At 38.4% G+C, this 25,918-nt stretch overlaps 1 protein-coding gene across 1 annotated transcript in view; it reads right to left on the bottom strand.

Moving 5' to 3' along the window:
* Positions 1-364: 364 nt before the first annotated feature.
* Positions 365-25,918, bottom strand: part of LOC134569133 (tenascin-N-like) — a 48,498-nt gene continuing 22,944 nt past the window's right edge. The window contains exons 7-20 of the mRNA XM_063428041.1: positions 23,526-23,789; positions 22,620-22,750; positions 20,540-20,672; positions 19,758-19,888; positions 17,100-17,232; positions 14,476-14,606; positions 12,999-13,131; positions 9,649-9,779; positions 7,860-7,992; positions 7,233-7,393; positions 6,786-6,882; positions 4,942-5,106; positions 3,797-3,960; positions 365-1,473 (exon numbers count right to left, since the gene is read on the bottom strand). Of these exons, the coding sequence (XP_063284111.1) occupies positions 1,381-1,473; positions 3,797-3,960; positions 4,942-5,106; positions 6,786-6,882; positions 7,233-7,393; positions 7,860-7,992; positions 9,649-9,779; positions 12,999-13,131; positions 14,476-14,606; positions 17,100-17,232; positions 19,758-19,888; positions 20,540-20,672; positions 22,620-22,750; positions 23,526-23,789 (2,000 nt within the window). The 3' untranslated portion in view covers positions 365-1,380. The remainder of the gene's footprint in view (positions 1,474-3,796; positions 3,961-4,941; positions 5,107-6,785; positions 6,883-7,232; positions 7,394-7,859; positions 7,993-9,648; positions 9,780-12,998; positions 13,132-14,475; positions 14,607-17,099; positions 17,233-19,757; positions 19,889-20,539; positions 20,673-22,619; positions 22,751-23,525; positions 23,790-25,918) is intronic.

Genomic DNA, 25,918 nt, shown 5'->3' with positions numbered 1-25,918 from the left:
GGGACTTTAACAATATGTTTGTACTCGTATAGCAGCTACATGATGTTCCTTGCTTGGATACATTACCCCTGGCATTGATTGCTAACCGAACAGCCATGTGTCAGATCATGACTACAAGGACCATTAGAAACGCAAAAGCTTTAATTTATTGGGGTGATAGAATCACACAAATTATCGCAGGATGAGGAGTTGGCATGATTTATGATCTACTCTGGAATTTAAAATTAATTATGCGAAAAATGTCAATCATAGGTTTCGCAAAAATGGGAATAAGATCATATGTACTGATGTTTACAGGACAAAAAAAAAGAATTGAGGGATGGGAAGTATTTAGTGACTATGACACATTGATGAAAAAGACATGTTTACTTTTGTTTAGGCCAACTTTATTTCTGAGTTAAAATACAGATATTTTAATGTAAAGTGCAGCCTAAGAAGGTATATACATTTGTTTTGGGCCATCATGAGTAGTGGTTTACTTGCCAGCAAGAGATCAATTTTAGAAAAAAAAATATTATTTACATTCAAATAATTTTAGGTGCTGGTCCCAGTTCAGTTCACTCAATAAAAAAAAATGAATTGTGCTGTGCAGATGCTTGCTTTAAATAAACATTCAAACTCTACAATATGACTAGATACAGGAAAATATATAGCTGTGATAACATGAAAAAAGCAAAACCTTAGTTACAGATGTAATGTCGATTCTCTTAGACCAACAAAAAGATACCTTCCAGGAGGAACTGGTGATGAGTCTGTGGTTCTCCAGCTCTTGTTGGACTACATTAACAACCATGTGTAAAGATAAATTATGGAAGCTGCAGACCAAAAAGTTCCAAAAAACCATAGATTCAATTTGGTGACCAAAGCACTTGAGCCTTTGCTCTAAATCCCATATACAGACGGCACCCAGATAATAACCGATAGGGTCAACGTTGGTGCCTATATTTCCAACTCCTCACATTAATCCAAAGAGTTGAAGTCAGGCACGTAGTTACAAAGCCTGTAAATATTTATTGGCACCAATACGATGCTGCGTTTTGCTCCTTTTGGACATTTTTTTCAAGTCTTATGCATGCCTGTTATTTTATTTTTCAGACCTGGACCCCAACCAGCATTGGTTACTTTTATGGAAATATTTTGAATCCAGCAGTCCCATTGTGATCTAATTTGTATTATAAAGAAAGCAGTAGAAATTCAAAAAGAGAGTTCTGTGTTCAGGTTCACAGGACTGTACAGTTTGGGGAGAAACTCTAAATCCTTGTGTCAAAATGTTTGATGCTTGTAGAACTTCAAAACATCATGAATCTTCTCCAGGCTGATGTCTGTTGGATAGAGCCTATTTTTTTGGTCTTCTTTACCATAAGCTTCCCTCTTTCTCTACTAATTCTCTTCGGATGACGCAATGGGCCGCATCTTCATTTCCAGAAAGGGAATGGAGAATTCATGACCCTTCCATGGTTCCCAGTTGACACCCTATACATTAAGAGAAAATGAAGCAAGAATAAATATATATATATATATATATATATATATATATATATATATATATTTACACAGTCAATGAAAACTCTGACTCACTATAAACATAACAATTTCTATAGTACAACTAAAACTTAAAAAAACACTTGAGACAATGTTCGGGGACCTAAGTAAAAAGGCTTCTTGCATGGTTGATAATATAATTATAAGCCTATTTTAGCATGCAGCCCAACACTAATTACATTCTCCTTTAAGTGTCAACAAACAGCACATGAAGGCAATTAAAGTAATAAAGGAGATAGAATAGAAGGTAATATAGTTGGAGAACAAAGATGTTATTTTAGATAAATATGAAGTTAGAGCAGGTTTGTGCATGCAACTGCAAATATGTATATTTATATGTGTATATATAATTGAGACTATGTAGCTGTCATCTCCATATAAACAGACCCGGTTGTCAAGAAAAGTCCATGCGTATGCATTGATTTAACAGAAGGAGCGCATCGGTTCAGCTTGCAATGGCTTTTAAAGTAACTAACTGAAGTATATTATGTTAATGGCTTTGGAGTGGATCCAAAAATAGCATTGGAATTATGTAAATGCTTTAATTGCCATCAGTCTTCAATTCAGCAGCCAGAGATAAGCAAAGCAGCCACTCTATCCTACTGTGTTCAGGCCCATCAGACGTCCATTACAAGACACCTACATCAACTGATCTATTGCTTTACTAAATGGCTCTAGCATTTCATTTTCAGAACTGTCGAACGATTTAAAAACCATTTTTAAATCTTGTGAGACTTGTGTGACTTAGGTGACAGATTAGTTTATAATTTTCAGGTAGGATAAGTAATAGGTAACGTCTGGCAGATCAGCTGCTGTGGAATGTGCATTCCGTAATGATCAGAAACCTATAGTGATAGCTGAGTATTGCCTATTCATCAATAAGTAATGTAATGATTAATGGTGTGGTGTCAGCTGACATGGTGGATAAACAAATAGACAGACAGGCCGACAGACAGATACAATAATAAGGCCACTGTAAATGTTTTTGAGTCATGCAGTGAAGAAGAGACATTGAAAGGATAATTATGCCATCTTTCTTTCAAGCTACTCTGTATCTCTTCGGCAAAGTGACCGGCCAAGGCAACTGTGTGCAACCTGCCGACGTGCTATTAGAGCACGTAAGGAATGAGAGACAGGAAGTAAAAGATCACCAAACAATATTACTATTATCCAATAAAGCAGGAATTATGGGAATTTGAGATCCCAAAATATTTAGAATTTTTTTTTTTAAATCTTCAAACCAATTTTTCATCTTTTAACCCAAGATTTATAGTCCATTCTTCCAATTTCTATTTTAAAATAACTCTATATGCGTGGCCAGCATGGGTCAAAGTCGTGGAGTGGCCACTTCATTAACCTAAATTAATAGCATTAAACTAAATGCAAATCAGCAGTACATTCATTAATCCAACTATGTATGCCGAATAGTGGAAATGATATTATGCACTAGTTTTGGGAATTTTATCAAATTCCTCTCAAGTTTCTAAGGGAAGGGAAGAGAAGTGGATGAAATGTGTGTCACAAATCCAACTGTCCCTTATCAATATATGTTCCTGAGTTTAGACAGTACTGAAGACCCAGCACCTCATTACTTCCTTGGGCGTAAAGTGAACCTGTCATGACAGCTCCTCTTCAACTGAAATCTCTCCATAAGCATTGAATATATCTATTACCAAGGAGATAAATTATATATTCAACTGCGATTTTGGAGAATTGACTGCTGCTTACCTTCAGTCCAGCTCCACCATGTCCGGAGCTATGTAATTATGTAATACCCACCCCCAGTCACTTTGTCATCCCTACTTGGGGCACTTTCCCAAGCAGGCAATTCAGCCTCATGATACCAACACACTTGTTTCACTGTTGGAACATCTTGAAATTCTGGCTAGGGACTAACTGTAGCAACCACAGCATATGCACGTACAGTCTATGGAAACTCTATGCCACAGAAATGATTGACAGGTTGGAGAGGGAATTATGTTTTTTTTTTTCCAATCTCTACATTTGCTAGAAATTTCGGGAAAATGTTTCAAAGCTTCCATTTTAAGAAAGAGGAATGTAGGTTTTACAAAGATGGTCTCCTGTCGTGTCCTCTCGCCAGCTCAATCCTCTCATGTGATGAATGAATAAGAAACTGGAGCCCAATATTGTATTATAATTTATACTGACCCATTCTACCGGTATGTAGATTATAACCACGTGCGATGTTGGTTGTACCAATGTGCAACATTGTAGTAGATAGTTTTATAAATACCTGACTGTGAGCAGAGTTTCCATATTGTCCGTTGGGGTTAGCGAGATGACAATTCTTGTACCAGAAAGCTCCACGATGCGAAAGGGCACAGTTAGTGATAGCAAGATCGTTATCCCTGTCAGATGTACTGAACTTCAATCCATTGTGGTATACAAGAGCATCCCCTGACGGACAACAATCAGGCATAGTTATATCATTATATATATGTACAATTGTGAATTTTAAAATAAATTATGCTCAGGGCAATAGCTGCACCGTATACAAATATTTCCATAATGCTTCATTTGTTTCAAAGCCCTAAATGAAATAATAAACAGACTTGAGATTGTTCATTAGTTTGAAAAAAATCAGCAATTTGATACTATTTGAAGGCAATTTCAGAGAAAAACTGCCAAAGTGAAAACTGATTACAATTTGATAAAGGCACCAAATACCCTTAAAGGATTCACAAGATTGGGCTAATCAGCTTAGCTATATTGCTTGGAAATGAGCTCCCAAGACATTTCTGTAATAAATCTTTCTTACAAAAAACCTAAACTAGTCAGCTAGCTTGCTACACCAGTAGCTACAAACCCGTTAAAACGTGAAATATTTGCAATTTTAAAGAAATGGACCATCACTTTGGATACTTTTATTACCTCACACCATACACTGCAGTGTGAAACTGTATACTGTGGGCACAGTGGTCCCATCTGATCTCTCCTACACCCCCAGGGCTAAATTATAAATATCCCATCACTTGAATTTTTTTAGGGTTATTAATGAATCTTGTTTTCATAATAATCCCAATTATGCTATACACCACAGCTGTCTTACAAGCAGCCCTCTAGCTGTTTCAGAACTACAACAGCCACAATGCTTTGCCTGCAGGGCTCCCTGTTGGCTTATCCTACTTGCTACCTATTCCAATTTCCCATCCCATAATTGCTCCAGAGCAATGTTGTCCAATTGGTGTGCCAACCTTTTTTCAAGGAGTGACAGTAATTGTCGCATTTGCCACAACCTATCCCTAGTAGTATCTACAGTACCCTTATGACACTTCTATTTCTACAGAATGTTATATGAGTAAGTGTCCATCTATTGTTCTGAACAAAGCATTCGTCCTTGTTGTATAGAGATTTAGGAAGCTGTAATAACTGTAATACCTGCAGTTCCAGAGTAGTCACCAACCGTCAGTTTATACTTGTCTCTGGAAGAGCCTACACTAAATGTGCGGTACAGTGCGTACGCCGACTCAGAACCAGCACGAAGATCCACACGCAGTTCATATGGTCCTGAAGTAGTTGTAAGTAGGTTAAGGGATTCCAGACCTGTAGGGAAAAAGTGGTCAAATACCAGGAAACACTGGATGCTACCTCGTTCCTGAAATTATGTTAGCTTCTACACTTTTCCTGAACTCGTCAGCATTCAAGAGCTGTTCACATACTGAACCATGACTAGGTTTCGGGACTATATGGGTGCTATTTCTAAAGAGCTATTGACTTGCAAAGCTCTAGAAGCAAACCACACGACAAGAACATTCCATTTGTTCCCATGGCGATTGCTCCAATATTAGAAACTCACCACACAATAGTGCTTTACAATTAATTCCCAGTAAATTATAACAAGAGTCATCTGTCTCCAAGCTATAGTCATTCACACGGAATAGTCACACCCATAGAGACAACTAAACAGTTTCAAACATGGCACTCGCTTTACAGAGTACTTTAATCGAAGTTGAAAGGAAAACGATGATTGAGACTAGTATGAATGCAAACTGAAATTAAATATAAAGCAGGTCATCCTTTCAAAGATAGTCCACCTTTACAGCAATAACCCCATCATTTAATGCTACTGTCGATGGGTTATGATATAATAAGCTGTGCCTTCATCTGCCATTAATTTATCACATCCTTTAACTTTTTTTATTTTTTTCCAATATTTGATTATTATTTGTTTTTTTGTGAAAATTGCACTTGGGCCGTAGGAGAAATATCTGTGCATGTCCAGGATTTTGGAAGTAGATGCCCATGTAGATAAGTGTGATTTAGGACATAGCCTATTGGATTTAAGCGTTTGGGAGGTATGCCTCTTCAAACTCTCATTTAGCAATCAGCAATACAATAACTACTTCAGACACAAACACACACAAAAAAACTATTCCGGATAATAGTAATAAACTAATGTATGCTTCCAGCTCGCGGTAGCCATTTTTAGTTGTCAACATTCAGTATACCATTCAGCAGACTAAGGTGTGATGTAATGACTTTTGTTTTTATATGGTAATCTACCAATATATAAAATCACACAAACCTTAAATACTAAGATATATTTTACGCTATAAAATGTTAATTATCCTACACAAAAAAAAAGTGATCGCCGCTTTATGTTAGCATATATTGTATTGCTAGATACTAAAGAAAAGACCGTAAATAAAAAAAAAACTTGTTTGTTTTATTAGTCAGTACATTCATTTGCAGAACATTAACTTTAATTAATCATCTACTGTTCCTGTGGGATCCACTCTGTGATTAATTAATTCCTTTCACTCTAGAAGCTTGTGAGTAATACATACTGTTGACTATCTCCTTTTAGTACTGACCCGGGGTATGAACAAATTATAGCTGCCTGTTTGTTTTTTATAAATAAGAAAAGTAGGAACTTATTTGTCTCATCTAGACCATATTTGTTGACACTCTTTGGAAATGGGTGGAGCTTACGTATGGTTTGTCAAAAAATGTAGACTGAGAGGAAAGTCAAGAACATAAAACACTGAAAAAAAACAAGAAAATCTAAACTAAGCTGAGAGGCATGGTAGCCAAAGAGCTGCGGTTTGAATTAAAAAATATTATTGAAGACTCTCCATTCCAATCTAATATTTGTAAACTACCTATCATTTTAGCTCAATAAATACATTTTATAATTAAATAAATTTAGGAAAAAAATGTAATCAAAGATTTCTAAACTGTTCCTACATAAACACTGTGACTTGCCAACTGACTTCACCTACCAAGCCAATACTCGTCATTGGGATCCCCAAAGCCCTCCACATATATTCTCCATTTCTGATTGAAATCAAGTTTTCCACTGCTTCTTCTTTGAAGGACCTATAGCAAATTTAATATAGAAACATTATAAAATTACTTCGTCTTTCATCCAGAACCGCCATGATCATCAATCACCCGAGATCTATAAACCAAGGTATTTGGTAAATATATATATTTACTCAAGGTAATTAATCATTATTTTTCTCCCATTTTTTTTTAGGTTTGCACCAAGCATTTTTCATACATTCTCGGTTTTGTGTAAGCACTCAGAGTAATACTAAATTTAGTTATTCTGTTATGTTATTTGTATACTTGGTAAATAATGAGTTCTTTATTCACATTCCAGATCATTACAAGATAGCCTTGATATATTAATAAAAATAAGACATTCCCACAGATCTAGTACTTACAGTCCATCCGCCTCCATCGGTCTCCATGTCACAATATGCTCTGATAGTTTTTCCCTTGTCTCCACCAGGGTAGATTGAGTATACGCCACTTTTACTGTTCCCGCTAAGACGGACCTGATTGCAGTCCTTAGGATGAGTGTATGCAATGGCCAGTCTAAATCCTGAAAAGTAAGGCAGAAGATTAGTAGACAGTAAATATGGAACAAACAGAAGACAACTGAAAGTTAGTGAATTTTAGTTATTGTTACATTAAAAATTGATTTAGGACATAGTAATGAAGGGTGAATTGTGTCTACAAATAAAGTTAATAGATCTATACAAAAATCAGAGCATCTTTGATAAACTTTATGGATTTTAGTGTGTAACATATGAAGATTTTAGTAACAGGCCTACTTAGCGAGTGCAAGATTGATAGCAATAGTAGGGACAATACTAAGGACCTACTAGTGGTATTAGTATTGTGAACATGCAATGAGGTTAAGCTGTGATGCCAAAGATGTCTTGCATAAATCACTACTGGTGTGTACCACCACCTATCATATAAAACAGATCCTAAGCCTTTAGAACAAATGGTTGGATTCAAAACATACCAGCATCTACTAGGTTAAATAACGTTTATATCCTTACTGGTAGAGAAGAAAGTAGTTGCTTGTCTGCTCCTTTGACTGCCTTTGTAAGCTTTGAGGTACACGTTGTATTTCATTCCTTTGCTCAATCCTGTTAGCGTGTGGCTTGTACTTCCAGCATCCAGGTTAATCTCCTGTCATATACATTTAGAATAAGGTATGTACAATGTTATAATGTTATGTACAATGTAGTTTGTAAGTGAACAGAACAATGTTTGGACAAACTTTTGAAAATGGAGCAATATCTGCCTCAACATTCTGTTGGTGATTGCCTACCTTTTAGAAACTGCTCTTCATTCACAATATCATTAAGGGGACACTATAGGTACTTTAACCATTTCACCTCACTGAATTGTTTAAACAGCCTGTAGCCCCCTGGTTAAAGTCCCCCTTACAATATTAAACAATTTTAAAGCAGTTTAAAGGGACACTATAGGCACATCAGCTCATTGAAGTGGTCTGGGTGCAGTGCTTCAAGCCCCTTAACTCTGCAATGGTAATTATTGCAGTTTTTCATAAACTACAATAATTACCTTGCAGGGTTAACTCCACTTCTAGTTGCTATCTGCCAGACATCCACTAGAGGGACTATTGGCTTGTTAGGTGACTTTTGGTCAACACCCAAAAACCCTATAGGAAAGCATTCCTATGGGTGAAGTCCTAATGCGAGCACAGCCATTGCCGCGTTTGTGCATTCGGTTTCCCCTGCGGCGCCTGAACCAGTGCCAAGGTACAATAGCCCTGGAATCAGGTAAGTAATAAAGGGATTTTTAACCACTTTAGCACCACAGAGGGTGGTGCATGAGGGGAGGCACACGGAGGGGGGGGGCAATATAGGTCACTACAGTGCTACGAAAACAACTTTTTTTTCCTAGCATTGTAGTTTCCCTCTAATAATGAATTAAATTCCCTGGCCCTTCACAGACTGGCCGCCAATGGAGGTCTTGTTAAGGCACAGATTACATACTTCCTTAGTCATACAAATTAATAACAGCAATGGGCAGCTGTAATACTCTGAACATGACCAGAAGACATTCTCAGCCAATCACTGCTGACAACTGCTGTTTAGACTAATGCTTCCTCATTACATGATGGGATGCTGCGGACTCTTGTATAGCACTAACACATTATAACATTGATTTAACTTTGAATGGAAAGACAGTGCAAGGGAACTCCAGATACTAAAACCACTTCAGTTGCAATGCCTACAGTGTTCCTTTAAGGTTGCTAAAAGTTAATGGTAAGGAGTAATGTTATTTATTATGTAGCAAGGAAACATTATTATAACCACTATGTTTTTCAGATACGTGATTAGGAAATTATCAGGGCTCTATTTTTTCCCAACTTGGCTATTTTCTCAACTATTACAGATTTTATTAACACCCCTATAAATAACTAACTAAATAGAAATTCTATTACTCGGACAAGACTTGTTTTTGACCAAGCATTTTAATGTTGCTTGTAATATTCAGAACATACATTGTGAGCTAACTGGATATTTAACATAAAGTGCTCAAAAACAAGTTAAAATTCCTTTATGGAGCATATTACGCACAGGAGCACTCTTGGGCTTTTTATACTAAGCATCAGAGACTTTTTTTTCAAAGGATTTAGTGAATCTTTATGCTTGTCCTATTGAAGTCGGAAAATGTAGGGGAACCTTAGCTTCAGCTGTGATAGTGCAGTTTCGCATTCAGCTAACATACATACATAGTCAAGGGCAAACGTAGACTCAGCTGGGTATAATAAAAGAAAACTGATTTCTCTTTTCAAGTGTAAAATGTTTATACCTGACTGTTACCATCCGCGTCCTCATAAGTCAATGTATAGCCATCTATCTGGGCAGTAGGTGCAGTCCAAGTCAAAGAGGCTTCAGACGTCGAGATCTCAGAAGATTGCAGATTAGTAGGAGGGTCAATATCTAAAGATAGAAAGAAGGAAGAGGTGTTTGGTTTTTTGGGGGGTAGGGGGGGCTTTTCAAATGTTTTTTTAGAAGAGACAATCACATTTTATATGTATATTATGCAGGGCATATAAAAAAATAATGATATAATTTTGAGGTTAAAAGAAGATATATTTTGAGATACCTTAAATTGGTGGTTGTTACCCTTGGATTGGGACCTAAAATTAGGGACCCCCATGCTATATCAGTGAGTCCCTCTGGTTTTTATTCTTATCACATTGCTCACTCCCCGGCAAACTACCCATTATAAGCTGATTACTGTAGCAGCTCTGTCTTCCCCGTTACTAAGAAGACCTCCATATTGCACTGGGAAGAGTCTGATGAAGGGTTATTGATTCATTAATTTTGTTATATAAAACAAAAAACAAAATTAGTTACCTGTGCACTATCCCAAATCCCTATGCACGTTTACATACCTGGAGGTTTTTGGTATGACTCCAATGGCTGTAAAGTGTAAGTTCACCTGCCACATCAAGGCAAACCTCTTAGGTGAGTCCTACACTAACAAATTACCTTGTAGTTCTCAGCTAAAAAGCTAAATCTCTAATTAGCCAGAGAAGGATACCTAGACCTAAAAACAAAAAAGTTACCTGCACACCAGCCCTAATTTTGCTATATATTAAATTACTGTTTGGGGGGTAATGGGGGAGATAATTTTAAAAACTACGGAATGGGTCATCAAGTTAATGCATGTATGTAATTTGGTTTAGAATAGACCATAATCATTGCTGTAAATCATTAAGGTGTATCAATGCACCATTGGAGATGAAGATGGATTTGTGATGCTTAGAAAGCAAAGGACTCTTGAATACCTCTTAAACAGGTGATATCTAAAATACCTCTTAAAGAGGTGATATATAACACCACCACTCAACTGGTTGGCTAGCAAACGATAATTAAAATAATATTTTTCTAATTCTGCTCACCACTGCACATTCATTAAACCCTGACCTTTACAGGTTACCAATATTTGTGCCCAATCTACAAAAAGGCAATAAGTTGTTATATTACAAGAAACCAATATGGATGTTCAGGTTTACTTGCAATAAATTTAGTGGCACACACAATTATTATTCATATGTACTTTGTATTTGAGGAATTAAGGAATGTACACCAGAAGTTCCAAAAATCTGTCTTCTAATAGTTGCTAATATACAGGCAGTTCCATTGGGAAATCCACAGTAATTTTAAATAATTTAAAATGTGAGCCAGCTACCACCCTATCACCCTTTTACATATTTCTCATAATGCATGTGTGTTAAGACAAGGAACCACTGGTATCACTTCATTAATCACGTGATATCAGAGTCTTGTTCTACTTTTCTTGAAAGAACATTCAATGGGATGATTTAGTTAAGACCTCTGGAAGACTGACCACAGGAGCAGCCCATAGATCAGCCAATAGAATCTATGGTGACATTAAATCCTGTCTCCTAACACAAGGTTCCTTCTTAACTACATATAGCTTTCACCATGTCGGAAGCATGAGCATTCTTTAATGTTGGGACTAACATCTTCTGACTGAATCTGATGGGTAACTATGTTATGAATAAAATGTATATTTGTGTTGAGCGTTACCTTCACTTGTTCATTGTTACCTTCAATGAAACGTACTTCATGTTTAACTAGAGGATCTGGTACTCATGTATCTGAGTGCCAGTCTGGGTTCAAGAAGGATTTTTTCCCTAGTTTGTTGCAAAATTGGAAGGGGCTTCAAACTGGGGTATTTTGTTCTTTTGTATCAACAGCAAAAGCAGATGTGAGGAAGGCTGAACTTGATGGATGCAAGTTTTTTTTTTTTTAGCTATGTAACTATGTAACTATGCAATCTGATTGTCCACATCACATCTGCTATACCAGGAAATAGTCTGCAAATATATTATCTAGAATTCAAGTTGAGAAATCCAAACCTCAATCCACATGTGGTCTTTTTTACCATGTCCACTTCAGATTACATATTAGAGTATAGTTTTAACATGGGGCTTTAACAGTCAAGATGAGCAACACCAGACATATAAGATATGACTTTTATTACATCTGGTTAATTATTGCCATTCAAACACAATCTTCTAAACATATATTTGTAAAAAAAAAAAAAAAAAAAACATTTTTTTTTTTTTTTTTAAATAGCTTTGCGCATCTGGAGACCTTATGGATATTTTGTTTCCACTAGTACAGGTTGGAGGGGGGCTTGTGTTTGGCTTGGCATGATGCAGGTGTAACATGATGGAGCACAGCTTTAGCAAGATTTGGCAATATGTTGCCCTGTAAATGTTCTAGTGCAAAAGCATCTGGGCTCCAGAAATGAAAGCCTCCCTGTGTTTTTGAGGAATATGTGACTTGATGCCACTGTAGCTCACAAATTGCAATTTCCATATTTCTAGCTCAAAGGAAAAGTAAAGAGACCTGGATCCAGTGGCATACTAAGGGCAGTGCGAGGGGGCGGTCCACACCGGGTGCCACTCACTAGGGGGGTGGCATGAGCAGTGCGCTTTAGGATGCTTTGACTGGAAAGATCACAGATTTCACAGATTTGAGTAAATGGAAAGTCAGCCTGGCTTGAATGCACGTCAGGCTTCTGGTCCATTATGCAGGCTGGCTCGCTGAGGGCAGACTCTGCAGGGAGCTGCCAGCAGGGTCCTAGTGCCCTAATCATACTCATGCTTGCATCTCTCTTGATGGGCTCATTCTATGAATATTGGGGACAGTTCCCTGGTGTCCCCAAAAGTGGGACACCAGGGAACTAAGGTGGGAGAAGACACAAACATCCCACTGAATTCGGGACAATTGGGAGACATGCTCAGAACACATGCCTTGCTCACGCCCCTAAATTTAAACTGTTCCTCTTTGTCCATTTGAAATGCTGGGAGGTTATGCCCTTAATAACTCTGCATGCCTGCATGATGAGACAGTAATTAAACAGAACTCGGGGCACCATCACAACTTCATCAGAATGCCAGTGCCAGGTTACCTCTACGAGTTCACGAACGATTTAACCCAAAGTTTTTTGAAGCCATCACTGTTTAGCTTTGCCTCTGCCCTTCCACCACTCTTAAATTCTAGAAACAGGAAGCCTCAGACTGCCTCCAAAAGGGCGTCACTGAATGGCTGGTGCCAGCAACCTCTGTCGAAGTTGTTTTGGTGCCCAGAGTGTACCCTTAAATTCTAAATCCTTACCTGTGAAGAAGGCAGTTCTGGCTCTCTTGCTTTTAAGATTTCCTTTATAAGCCAACAGGTACACAGTGTATTCATATCCCATCCTCAGCCCTCTGAGCACGTAGCTCTTGCTTGCAGAATCTAAGTTGACCTCCTGCCAAATATATACAAAGTTATAAAATGACTAGTATTAAGACGTCAGACAAAGTTCGAAATTCCATTTAGACATTGCACTGTTTTTATTTTTTTTAAAGAAGCTAATTAGTGTGTCTCTAACACCTTGCTAATTGAGGTTGTAAGAGCTGTCTTCATGTATGACTTTAACCCTTCCTAAATTGAATGGAAAGAATGGAGTTATTTTCACGTAATAAGATGTATGATGATTGCACATCAGTAAGATTGCTGTAATGAGGAGCAAAGTTCTTAAAATGTAACAATAAGTCGGAACATTCTTTTGTATTCCCCAGTGAACGCTGCACCTTTAGAGCACAGAATTGTTTTTATTTTTTTAGATACTTTCAGTATCTTACAAAATACATTAATCTTTTTTACTCTCATTACTGGTACACTCAGCAGAACAGCATACTAATTCCAGCAGAGGTTACTGAGGGACTCTCGAAACTAAATAATAATCTAATTTAGAAGGAACTTCGTGAGAATTAGTGAAACTGTTCTCTCAAATATTACATACTTTCTAAACTTTTCCTCCTTTTTTTTCTCCCCCAATTTTTTTTTATTATCACTGTCTAATTATGTATAGCACAACGCACTGCTATTGTTCATTGCTCTTGAATTTCAAATTTAAGGCCAGAATAGTTGAACTGAAAACATAGCTAATTTACACAATTATTCCTGTTCTACTTTCACCTTAAATTAGAAATTCACTTTGAATTCACCTTGAATTCTCACTTTAGTAAAAAAAACAAAAAAACATTAGACTTGCACAAGGAAAAAAATTAATTCATCATAACACTTCACCATAATCAAAAATCAAACAGGACAGCTACATTTTGGCAATATGGTTGCTGGGTTGTGCGAATTTCGTTAATGAAAAAAGATTCAGACGAACCAAGAGGTCACGAAAATGGGCCAACCAGTGTACTGCAAAAACAAGTGTACTAGTAAATATATAATATAAATATTCCCAATTTTCACGACATTTGGTTTACAAATCAAGTGAGAAAGAGTAACCAACAGAGGGGGATAGGCGCAATAATTATATTTATATATTTATTACATATAAATATGAAAATATTGATTTTTTTGTTTTTACTGATCCTTTTTTTCTCCCTCTACTGGTCTCTTCTCACTTGACCTGTAAATAAAATCAACATTTAGTGGCTGACCCCAGCCATCAGTCTTCTTTTTTTCCATAAATCATCTTGGTTCAGGAATTCAGACGATCACCCTACTGGCCCATATTTGGACACACTGAGGTTCAAAACAAATTGAATCTCCAAGTTTAGTTACACGTTATCAAGTGATAAACCTGAGCTACCTGGCTGTTTCCATCGGAGTCCTCATAGATCAATGTATACCCATCTATCTCTGCAATAGGTGGATTCCAGGTTAGCGAGTATTCTGTCTCTGTGACCGCGGAAGCCTTTAGATTTGTGGGTGCGTCAATATCTAAAAAGAGTAGAAATATATATGTTTATAACAGGTAAACATAGAAGAAAAGCGAGCTAGGAACCCCTAGGGAAACCAGCTAGGTGTGTATATAGCAAAGAAAAGAACAGACCTAAAAGGTCAGAAGGGACAGGGCGCCCCCTGGCAGATTGTCCTAATTACATATAAAATTTAACTTTTAATAGTACTAATAGTAAAATATTAATTAGAGAGAATAAAAAACAACAAAAAATAAATAAATAAATGATCAAAAGTATAGAGAGGTGAGATATTTCCTCCTGAATGGGATATATAACCTAAAGGTATCTCTTGAATAAGATCAATACAATCTTGAAAGGAAAGTAAATCCCAGTAATGTGTTCGAACTGTAACTTAGAATGGTAGCAATTTATAATAATGCTCCCATCTGTGCTCTTAAATGGTCGGTATCTATGCCAACAGAACCCTTATTGGAATTAGAATAAGGGAGAAACCTTGCAATATATATAACGTGGCAAGATTGTATTGCATCTGAGGGAGAGAAATAATGGTAACACATACAAAACAGAGAAAGGAGAGCCTGCTATTAAGTTGCTAATATAGCTCAGCTGGATAAAGTATCCGAAGAAAAATGATACAAAGTTAGTAGTTCCTCTGTGATGGGTGAAATCTCAATAGATAAGGGAGGTGTGGTGAAGAAGGGCTGAACTAACTAAGCACCCAAAACAGGCAATTGGAAATAAAGTTACACGTCCCACAACCACAACCCTTAGAAGACTAAACCCAGATGCTCAAAGGACGAAGCCCAAACCGGGCAGTGAACAGATAATCAAAGTGCTGGCTAAAAATAATTAAAGCTACAGCGGCTGGAGTATCAACACCTCTCTAAACTAGCTACCTGACACGTGTTTCGGCGCTGCTAAACGCGCCTTCTACTAAGGCTTATAGAAAAGACCTCGCTTACCGGTAGCTTCTTTGTAGCTCACTTTCGCCAATGAATTTATTAGGGGGGCGTGTGCTGCCTGTTCGTGCCGAAAACGGAACCCGAACAGGCCACGCCCCCAAGTTGACGTGTCACCGTGAGATTGGTTGACACATAGTCCAACTCCAAGCATATAATTTTAACCCAATACGCACCATGGCTAAAGATACATGTAGCCATTGCACAGAGCCATAGGCAAAGGGTGCCAATCCACAAGTATATTTTATTGGTTATAAATAGATATCCTAAAGGTAACAGGGGAGATACCCCTTGATATTAGGAGACACAGAATAAATTATTTCTGCTTAGGTATCCCTTGGTAACTGGAATACAGAACAAATATAGTGCCAACCAGTACAAGGATTTACAAGCAGTCTTATAGAAAGAATTTGCTCAAATATATGTGTAGTCAGCCTGTTAAACTGATTTGTTGTACCATAATGTTGGACAGGACTCTCAGAAAGATATCATGCTGTGGTTCATGGGAATAGTTAACCCACTTGGATTATTCAGAGGACCATTATCCTAAACCCAGAAGAATAATCCAGGGGTGCATCAATCAAGTTGCTTATATTGCATTGGACTAATAATGTGTCAACTATTTGAGAAGTACAGATAACCGATGTGGTAAATTTTGTTGAGAAATAATTAAGGAAAATAAAGAAAATATTTACAGTATTTACAGGAATAAATTTTCAAGATTGTATCGATCTTATTCAAGAGATACCTTTCGGTTATATATCCCATTCAGGAGGAAATATCTCACCACTCTATACTTTTGATCATTTATTTATTTATTTTTTGTTGTTTTTTATTCACCCTAATCAATATTTTACTATTAGTACTATTAAAAGTTAAATTGTATATGTAATTACGACAATCTGCCAGGGGTTTTGCTAACAGGTAAACATGCATACACAGGTAAACACACTGTCAGCTGTCATGCACAAAGTACACAGAACAGATGTACACTATATTACACGCTATCACACACAGACACCTGCCTATCTCTGATTTTGGTTGTCCGTGTATGACGACAGATGACTGTCTCTGGGGAGTGTGCAATGGAAGTGAGATCTCTGTGTCTAAGTACTTTCTGTGTCTAAGGGTGGCTATTTGTGTGTTAAGACAGTTTAGTGCCCCATTATTAATTAATGATTACATTTCCTCAAAAGAAAATTCAGAGACTTGGAAATGTGACCATTCTTCAAATTAAAGCATCATATGATCTAAAAAAATTAGCCTTTTTAAAAACATTATCTATCTATATATTTGTCTGTATGTCTGTATGTCTGTCCATCTATTTACTCTGTTCTTGGCTACCTAGCTATGGATTTATATATTATATAAACAGAGCAATCCTTGCGTATATGTGCTCAAGACTTATATTAGCCATACAGGCTGGTATTTAATTCACTTGCTGTGTGACCCCGGGAATTAAAGTAAGAGGTTACTTAAGAAAGGTAACCAGTAGCAACCAAATTATTGTGGGTTATGTCGCTGGTTCTTATCATTTACAATGATAACCTTACCTGTGAAGAAGGCAGTTCTGGCTCTCTTGCTTTTAAGATTTCCTTTATAAGCCAACAGGTACACAGTGTATTCATATCCCATCCTCAGCCCTCTGAGCACGTAGCTCTTGCTTGCAGAATCCAAGTTGACCTCCTGCCAAATATATACAAAGTGATAAAATGACTAGTATTAAGACGTCAGACAAAGTTCGAAATTGCATTTAGACATTGCACTGTTTTTATTTTCAGCGTTGTGTTGAACTTTTAAACAATATTTTTTTTAAAGAAGCTAATTAGTGTGTCCCTAACAGCTTTCTTATTGAGGTTGTAAGAGCTGTCTTCATGTATGACTTTAACCCTTCCTAAATTGAATGGAAAGAATGGAGTTATTTTCACGTAATAAGATGTATGATGATTGCACATCAGTAAGATTGTTGTAATGGGGAGCAAAGTTCTTAAAATGTGACAATAAGTCGGAACATTCTTTTGTACTCCACAGTGACCGCTGCACCTTTAGAGCACAGAATTGCTTTTTCTAGATACTTTCAGTATCTTCTAAAATGCATTAGTCTTTTTTACTCTCATTACTGGTACACTCAGCAGCAGTGGTGTATTTAGGATTTGTGCTGCCCTAGGCAGGACGGTGCTCGGACACCTCCCCCAATTTAAATGTTCCCCACCCCTTCCTGTCAAGGCCGCACTTTGACTGACAGACGCTCACTCATTGACAGACGCACACACTCATTGACAGACACGCACTCTCAAATACACTGAGAAACAATGACATACACACACTGATTTGACACACTAATAGACAGACATACACTATTACTCTGACACACACTGACAGACTCACACTCACTGACAGACGCACACTCTTACTGACAGACACACGCACTCACTGAAGGACCGACACATACACACTGACTGACCGACACATACACACTGACTGACCGACACATACACACTGACTGACCGACACACATACTCACTCAAATTCACTGACCCACGCACTCACTGAAACACACACACTTACTGACAGACACACACACACTCACTCACATTCACTGACACACACTCACTGACAGACACACACACACTCACTCACATTCACTGACACACACTCACTCACTCACATTCACTGACACACACTCACACTCACTCACATTCACTGGCACACACTCACATTCACTGAAACACACACACTCACTCACATTCACTGACACACACTCACATTCACTGACATTCACTGGCACACACTCACTTCCCCCACTCACAATTACTATTATTTGTTTTTTATAAAAAATATGAAATCCACCCAGCCTCCCTACTTTTGGGATAGCTGGGTGGATTTTCACCTGGGGTCCAGTGGGGCTGCTAGGCAGGGAGGCGGCCGGACGTGCAGGCGGGCGGTCGGTGAGGGAGCACTTTCCCAAGCTCTCTCTGCTCAGCTCCCTCGCACGCCGCAGAGTGATGCCGGGAGCCGGAATATGACGACATTATGCGGGTTGCGCGAGGGAGCTGAGCAGAGTGAGCTCAGGGAAAAGTGCTCGCTCGCCGCCCGCTCCCTCGCCGCCCGCTCCCTCGCCGCCCGCCCGGTGAAGCCCAAAGGTGGCCAGCTGGCCAGCTCTTGGGCTCCCATAAAACAATGCAAACAAGGTATTTGCCTGGGCATTTGGGGGCGGCGTTTTCTGCCGCCCCCTGGAAATTGCCGCCCAAGGCAAATGCCTTGTTTGCCTCGCGGTAGACACATCCCTGCTCAACAGAATAGCATACTAATTCCAGTAGAGGTTACTGAAACTAAATAATAATCTAATTTAGAAGGAACTTCATGAGAATTAGTGAAACTGTTCTCTCAAATATTACATACTTTCTAAACTTTTCCTCCCAAAAACTTTTTTTTCTCCCCCAATTTCTTTTTATTATCACTGTCTAATTATGTATAGAACGGACTGCTATTGTTCATTACTCTTGAATTTCAAATTTAAGGTCAGAATAGTTGAACTGAAAACATAGCTAATTTACACAATTATTCCAGTTCTACTTTCACCTTAAATTAGAAATTCACTTTGAATTCACCTTAAATTCTCACAAAAAAAAAAAAAAAAAACATTAGACTTGCACAAGGAAAAAAATAAATTCATCATAACACTTCACCATAATCAAAAATCAAACAGGACAGCTACATTTTGGCAATATGGTTGCTGGGTTGTGTGAATTTCGTTAATGAAAAAAGCTTCAGACGAACCAAGAGGTCACGAAAATGGGCCAACCAGTGTACTGCAAAAACAAGTGTACTAGTAAATATATAATATAAATATTTCTAATTTTCACGACATTTGGTTTACAAATCAAGTGAGAAAGAGTAACCAACAGAGGGGGATAGGCGCAATAATTATATTTATATATTTATTACATATAAATGTGAAAATATCGATTTTTTTGTTTTTACTGATCCTTTTTTTTTCTCCCTCTACTGGTCTCTTCTCACTTGACCTGTAAATAAAATCAACGTTTAGTGGCTGACCCCAGCCATCAGTCTTCTTTTTTTCCATATATCATCTTGGTTCAGGAATTCAGACGATCACCCTACTGGCCCATATTTGGACACAATGAGGTTCAGAACAAATTGAATCTCCAAGTTTAGTTACACGTTATCAAGTGATAAACCTGAGCTACCTGGCTGTTTCCATCGGAGTCCTCATAGATCAATGTATAACCATCTATCTCTGCAATAGGTGGATTCCAGGTAAGTGAGTATTCTGTCTCTGTGACCGCGGAAGCCTTTAGATTTGTGGGTGCGTCAATATCTAAAAAGAGTAGAAATATATATGTTTATAACAGGTAACATGCATACACAGATAAACACACTGTCAGCTGTCATGCACAAAGTACACAGAACAGATGTACACTATATTACACGCTATCACAGTATCACACACAGAAACCTGCCTATCTCTGATTTTGGTTGTCCGTGTAGGACGACAGATGACTGTCTCTGGGGAGTGTGCAATGGAAGTGAGATCTCTGTGTCTAAGTACTGTCTGTGTCTAAGGGTGGCTATTTGTGTGTTAAGACAGTGTAGTGCCCCATTATCAATTAATGATTACATTTCCTCAAAAGAAAATTCAGAGACTTGAAAATGTGATCATTCTTCAAATTAAAGCATCATATGATCTAAAAAAATTAGCCTTTTTAAAAACGTTATCTATCTATATATTTGTCTGTATGTCTGTATGTCTGTATGTCTGTCCATCTATTTACTCTGTTCTTGGCTACCTAGCTAGGGATTTATATATTATATAAACAGAGCAATCCTTGCCATACAGGCTGGTATTTAATTCACTTGCTGTGTGACCCTGGGAATTAAAGTAAGAGGTTACTTGAGAAAGGTAACCAGCAGCAACCAAATTATTGTGAGTTATGTCTCTGGTTCTTATCATTTATAATGATAACCTTACCTGTGAAGAAGGCAGTTCTGGCTCTCTTGCTTTTAAGATTTCCTTTATAAGCCAACAGGTACACAGTGTATTCATATCCCATCCTCAGCCCTCTGAGCACGTAGCTCTTGCTTGCAGAATCTAAGTTGACCTCCTGCCAAATATATACAAAGTTATAAAATGACTAGTATTAAGACGTCAGACAAAGTTCGAAATTCCATTTAGACATTGCACTGTTTTTATTTTCAGCGTTGTGTCTCTAACACCTTGCTAATTTAGGTTGTAAGAGCTGTCTTCATGTGTGACTTTAACCCTTCCTAAATTGAATGGAAAGAATGGAGTTATTTTCACGTAATAAGATGTATGATGATTGCACATCAGTAAGATTGCTGTAATGGGGAGCAAAGTTCTTAAAATGTAACAATAAGTCAGAACATTCTTTTGTATTCCATGGTGACCGCTGCACCTTTAGAGCACAGAATTGCTTTTTCTAGATACTTTCAGTATCTTACAAAATGCATTAGTCTTTTTTACTCTCATTACTGGTACACTCAGCAGCAGTGGTGTATTTAGGATTTGTGCTGCCCTAGGCAGGACGGTGCTCAGGCACCTCCCCCAATTTAAATGTTCCCCACCCCTTCCTGGCAAGGCTGCACTTTGACTGACAGACGCTCACTCACTGACAGATGCACACTCACTGACAGACGCACACACTCATCGACAGACACACACTCTCATATACACTGACAAACAATGACATACACACACACTGATTTGACACACTGATAGATAGACATACACTATTACTCAGACAAACACTGACAGACTCACTGACAGACGCACGCACTCACTGACAGACCGACACATACACACTGACTGATCGACACACACACTCACTCAAATTCACTGACACACACACTCACTGAAACACACAGACTCACTGACAGACACATACACTCACTCAAATTCACTGACACACTCACACATTCACTGACACACACTCACTCACATTCACTGACACACACTCACATTCACTGACACACACACTCACATTCACTGACATAGCTGGCCAGCTCTTGGGCTCCCATAAAACAAGGCAAACAAGGTATTTGCCTGGGCATTTGGGGGCGGCGTTTTCTGCCGCCCCGTGGAAATTGCCGCCCAAGGCAAATGCCTTGTTTGCCTCGCGGTAGACACATCCCTGCTCAACAGAATAGCATACTAATTCCAGTAGAGGTTACTGAAACTAAATAATAATCTAATTTAGAAGGAACTTCATGAGAATTAGTGAAACTGTTCTCTCAAATATTACATACTTTCTAAACTCCCCAAAACTTTTTTTTCTCCCCCAATTTATTTTTATTATCACTGTCTAATTATGTATAGCACAACGAACTGCTATTGTTCATTACTCTTGAATTTCAAATTTAAGGTCAGAATAGTTGAACTGAAAACATAGCTAATTTACACAATTATTCCAGTTCTACTTTCACCTTAAATTAGAAATTTACTTTGAATTCACCTTGAATTCTCACTTTAGTAAAAAAAAAATACGCATTAGACTTGCGCAAGGAAAAAAAAAATTTGGGGCCAAACCACTTCACCATAAATGTTTTAAAAAAAAAACACGGGACAGCGAAATTTTGGCCATTTGGCCAAATCAGACGAACCAAGAGGTCACGAAAATGGGCCAACCAGTGTACTGCAAAAACAAGTGTACTAGTAAATATATAATATAAATATTTCTAATTTTCACGACATTTGGTTTACAAATCAAGCGAGAAAAAGTAACCAACAGAGGGGGATAGGCGCAATAATTATATTTATATATTTATTACATATAAATATGAAAATATCGATTTTTTTTTGTTTTTACTGATCCTTTTTTTCTCCCTCTACTTGTCTCTACTCACTTGACCTGTAAGTAAAATCAACATTTAGTGGCTGACCCCAGTCATCATTCTTCTTTTTTTCCATAAATCATCTTGGTTCAGGAATTTAGACAATCACCCTACTGGCCCATATTTGGACACAATGAGGTTCAAAACAAATTGAATCTCCAAGTTTAGTTACACGTTATCAAGTGATAAACCTGAGCTACCTGGCTGTTTCCATCGGAGTCCTCGTAGATCAATGTATACCCATCTATCTGTGCAATAGGTGGATTCCAGGTTAGCGAGTGTTCTGTCTCTGTGACCGCGGAAGCCTTTAGATTTTTGGGTGCGTCAATATCTAAAGAGAGTAGAAATATATATGTTTATAACAGGTAAACATGCATACACAGATAAACACACTGTCAGCTGTCATGCACAAAGTACACAGAATAGATGTACACTATATTACGCTATCACACACAGACACCTGCCTATCTCTGATGTTGGTTGTCCGTGTATGACGACAGTTGACTGTCTCTGGGGAGTGTACAACAGAAGGGAGATCTCTGTGTCTGTGTCTAAGTACTGTCTGTGTCTAAGGGTGGCTATTTGTGTGTTAAGACAGTTTAGTGCCCCATTATCAATTAATGATTACATTTCCTCCAAAAAAATTCTGAGACTTGAAAATGTGATCATTCTACACACATATCATATGATCTAAAAAATTAGTTTTTTTTTTTTTTTTAAACGCTATCTATCTATCTACTTGTCTGTCTGTCTGTCTGTCCATCTATTTACCCAGTTATTGGCTACCTAGCTATGGATTTATATATTATATAAACTGAGCAATAGTTGCGTATAAGTGCTCAAGGCTTATATTAGGCATGTGTTGATGTATAAAGAGTGTGATTTGCTAAATAGGAGCGAGAGATGCCAGACAACTCCCTCAAACTTTTGTTCTCTGTCTCGCTGTCTCTGTATTATTTTTTCGGTAACTTATTGGTGTTACCTTTTATATTAGATATATTTTTCTATTAAAAGCACATTAGTTGATCCATGTTTTGATCTCTCTTGATTGAGTACGTATTAACATAAGACAGAATGGAACACACTATGTACTAGTAATATCTCACCTGTTGTGGCTGTGACACTGGTTCTCTTACTGCGTTTGTTGCCCTTGACTGCCCAGAGTTCGAAGATATATTCCATGCCTGGGATAAGGTTGCTTACGACGGTGGAATCCTTTGATTTGTCTACGGCTACCTCTTCAGTGGCGCCATCTAGTGATGTGTAACTGAGAATGTACCTGTCTATATCGGCCTGGCTGCGTTCCCAGGAGAGGCTGGCTGTATCCTCGCCCACATTTGTGGTCCTTAAATTTTTGGGCCCATCAATACCTGAAGATAATATTATGAGTATGAGTATTCAGTTACAATATAAATATACAAACAAAGTTCGCCAAGATCAACACAATTGCTGTAAGTATGTATACGCCAAATGGCCAGAGATCAGTAAAAACAATATAGATAAACACTGCTCAAAAGGCCAATAGCAAGACACACAACAAATGGATATTACCTTGTCGGTGCCTTGAAACCAGACAATGTATTTCTTGTGTAGTTTCCATTTAATAGCAACATTTAGTGGATCAACCCCTCTATTTGTATTTTAGATTCCCACAGCACCAATGGACTATAAGTGGTTTCTAAACTCCTCAAGTCAGAGCCACACACTGTGGGATGTATATTAAATAATCTTCTTAAAATTCAGAATAAAAGAAATTATAACCACATACATGCTGAATGTGTTTCACGCTCTTTGCATGCTTACTCAACAGCTATTATTTACTGAGCATACTTTTGCTTTTGCTCATATTCAACCTCAAACCCTTTGTGGTTGTTTGTGTCGGCATTTTACATTGTATGACCATACAGAAAATTCTTTATATGCGTCACGCTGTGTGTGGTTCTGAGTTGGGGAGGTGTGGAGTAGAAGCCATTTCAGGGCAACGAATACTGTGGTAATCTAGCAGTCATACAGTTGATCCACTAAATGTTGCTGCTGGAGTCAGCTATATCTACCTGATACTTGAAATTCTGCCTAACCAGCCTTTGGAATAATGCTAAATAACATATTCTTTGCACTGCTGTTACATTATCCTGGGATAAGTTAATCAGTAGAAAGACATATAGCCAGGGGGTGCGGAGCTGACCAGCTAACTGAGCAGACGTGCCTAGCTGAAGTTCCAAACGAGCTAATTAACACTGACAAAACCGTTATCATAGTGCACAAAAGCATCTTATTCTCAAAACACCTCAATGGTGAAGCGGGCAAAGAAAAACAAACAATTACCAAACTCCGGATCCCGAAATATCGGGATTACCTGTATGGGTGCCTACTGCGTGCAAAATCCAAGATGGCGGATCCATCAGTAGAGGAATCATCCTCCGAGGAGGAACCCTCTCTGGACACACTGGACACTCTGGATGCCATTTCTCAAGCTGGAGGCCTCAGATAAGGAAGATCAAACCCCAGCTACCAAGAGCGACAGCGCTCCTGCGCGACTTACGAAAGATGTTCCAGGCAGATGTCACCATCCTGAGGGTAGAAATACATACCCTGACAGGACGAATCAAGGCCACAGAGGAAGAGGTGATAGACCTCAAAGCCGCTCAGGCCTCGACCAGCAAGGAACAGAAACGACAAGCTTAAACTCAGCTCTGGCACAAAAGCTGGGAGATGAGGAAGATCACAGTAGATGCAAGAATATTACAATCCAGGGAATCTCCAAAATGGTGGATCAGACAGAGATACTGCTGTTCCTGAGGCGTCTCTTCCAACACCTATTGCCACACAAGCAGGCCAAAAGCCTCCTCATTGACAATTGCTACAGAATCCGTACCCAATTCCAGCAAACATATCAGGCTCCAAGGGAACTTATCGTACAATTCGTAACACACCTGGATAAAATGTCCGTCTAGGCGGCGGTCCGTAACTCACCTGGACTTTGAGTAACACTCCTTGGTATTCTATGCAGACCTGTCCAGAATCACCATGATGTGGAGAAAATTGATACGTCCTATTACATGCACCCTACTGGATAAAAAAATCCCTTACCACTGGGGAATGCCAAGAGCCCTTCCTGTCATAAAAGACGGGACAGTGTACAAGCTCCACTTGATAGCAGAAGGCCCGTACTTTCTTGCCACCCTAGGCATCGATAAACAAGTCGTCCCGACACCTAACATCACCCCATTTGTGCCGGCTGGAGGGCCATCCACTTCAATGACGAGCCCTGCAGATTGAACAGAATGACTTCCACATCACATCGCGGCAGCGATGCCCACTTTCCATGCACTGAACGTACAGTGACCAGCATTTCTGAGATACATGGAGTTACTGACCCTGCAGGGAATGCTCCAGAGGTAACTCGTGACAGTTGGTCAACCTGCCTTTCAAGGTTCTAATAGAGCTATGAAGCACTCATTTTGCTCATTTTGAACGTGTGTCTGTCCTCAAGTACTAG

The sequence above is a fragment of the Pelobates fuscus genome, chromosome 7, assembly GCF_036172605.1.
Source record: "Pelobates fuscus isolate aPelFus1 chromosome 7, aPelFus1.pri, whole genome shotgun sequence".
NCBI classification, from domain to species: domain Eukaryota; kingdom Metazoa; phylum Chordata; class Amphibia; order Anura; family Pelobatidae; genus Pelobates; species Pelobates fuscus.
This window is presented reverse-complemented; position numbering and strand designations above follow the sequence as displayed.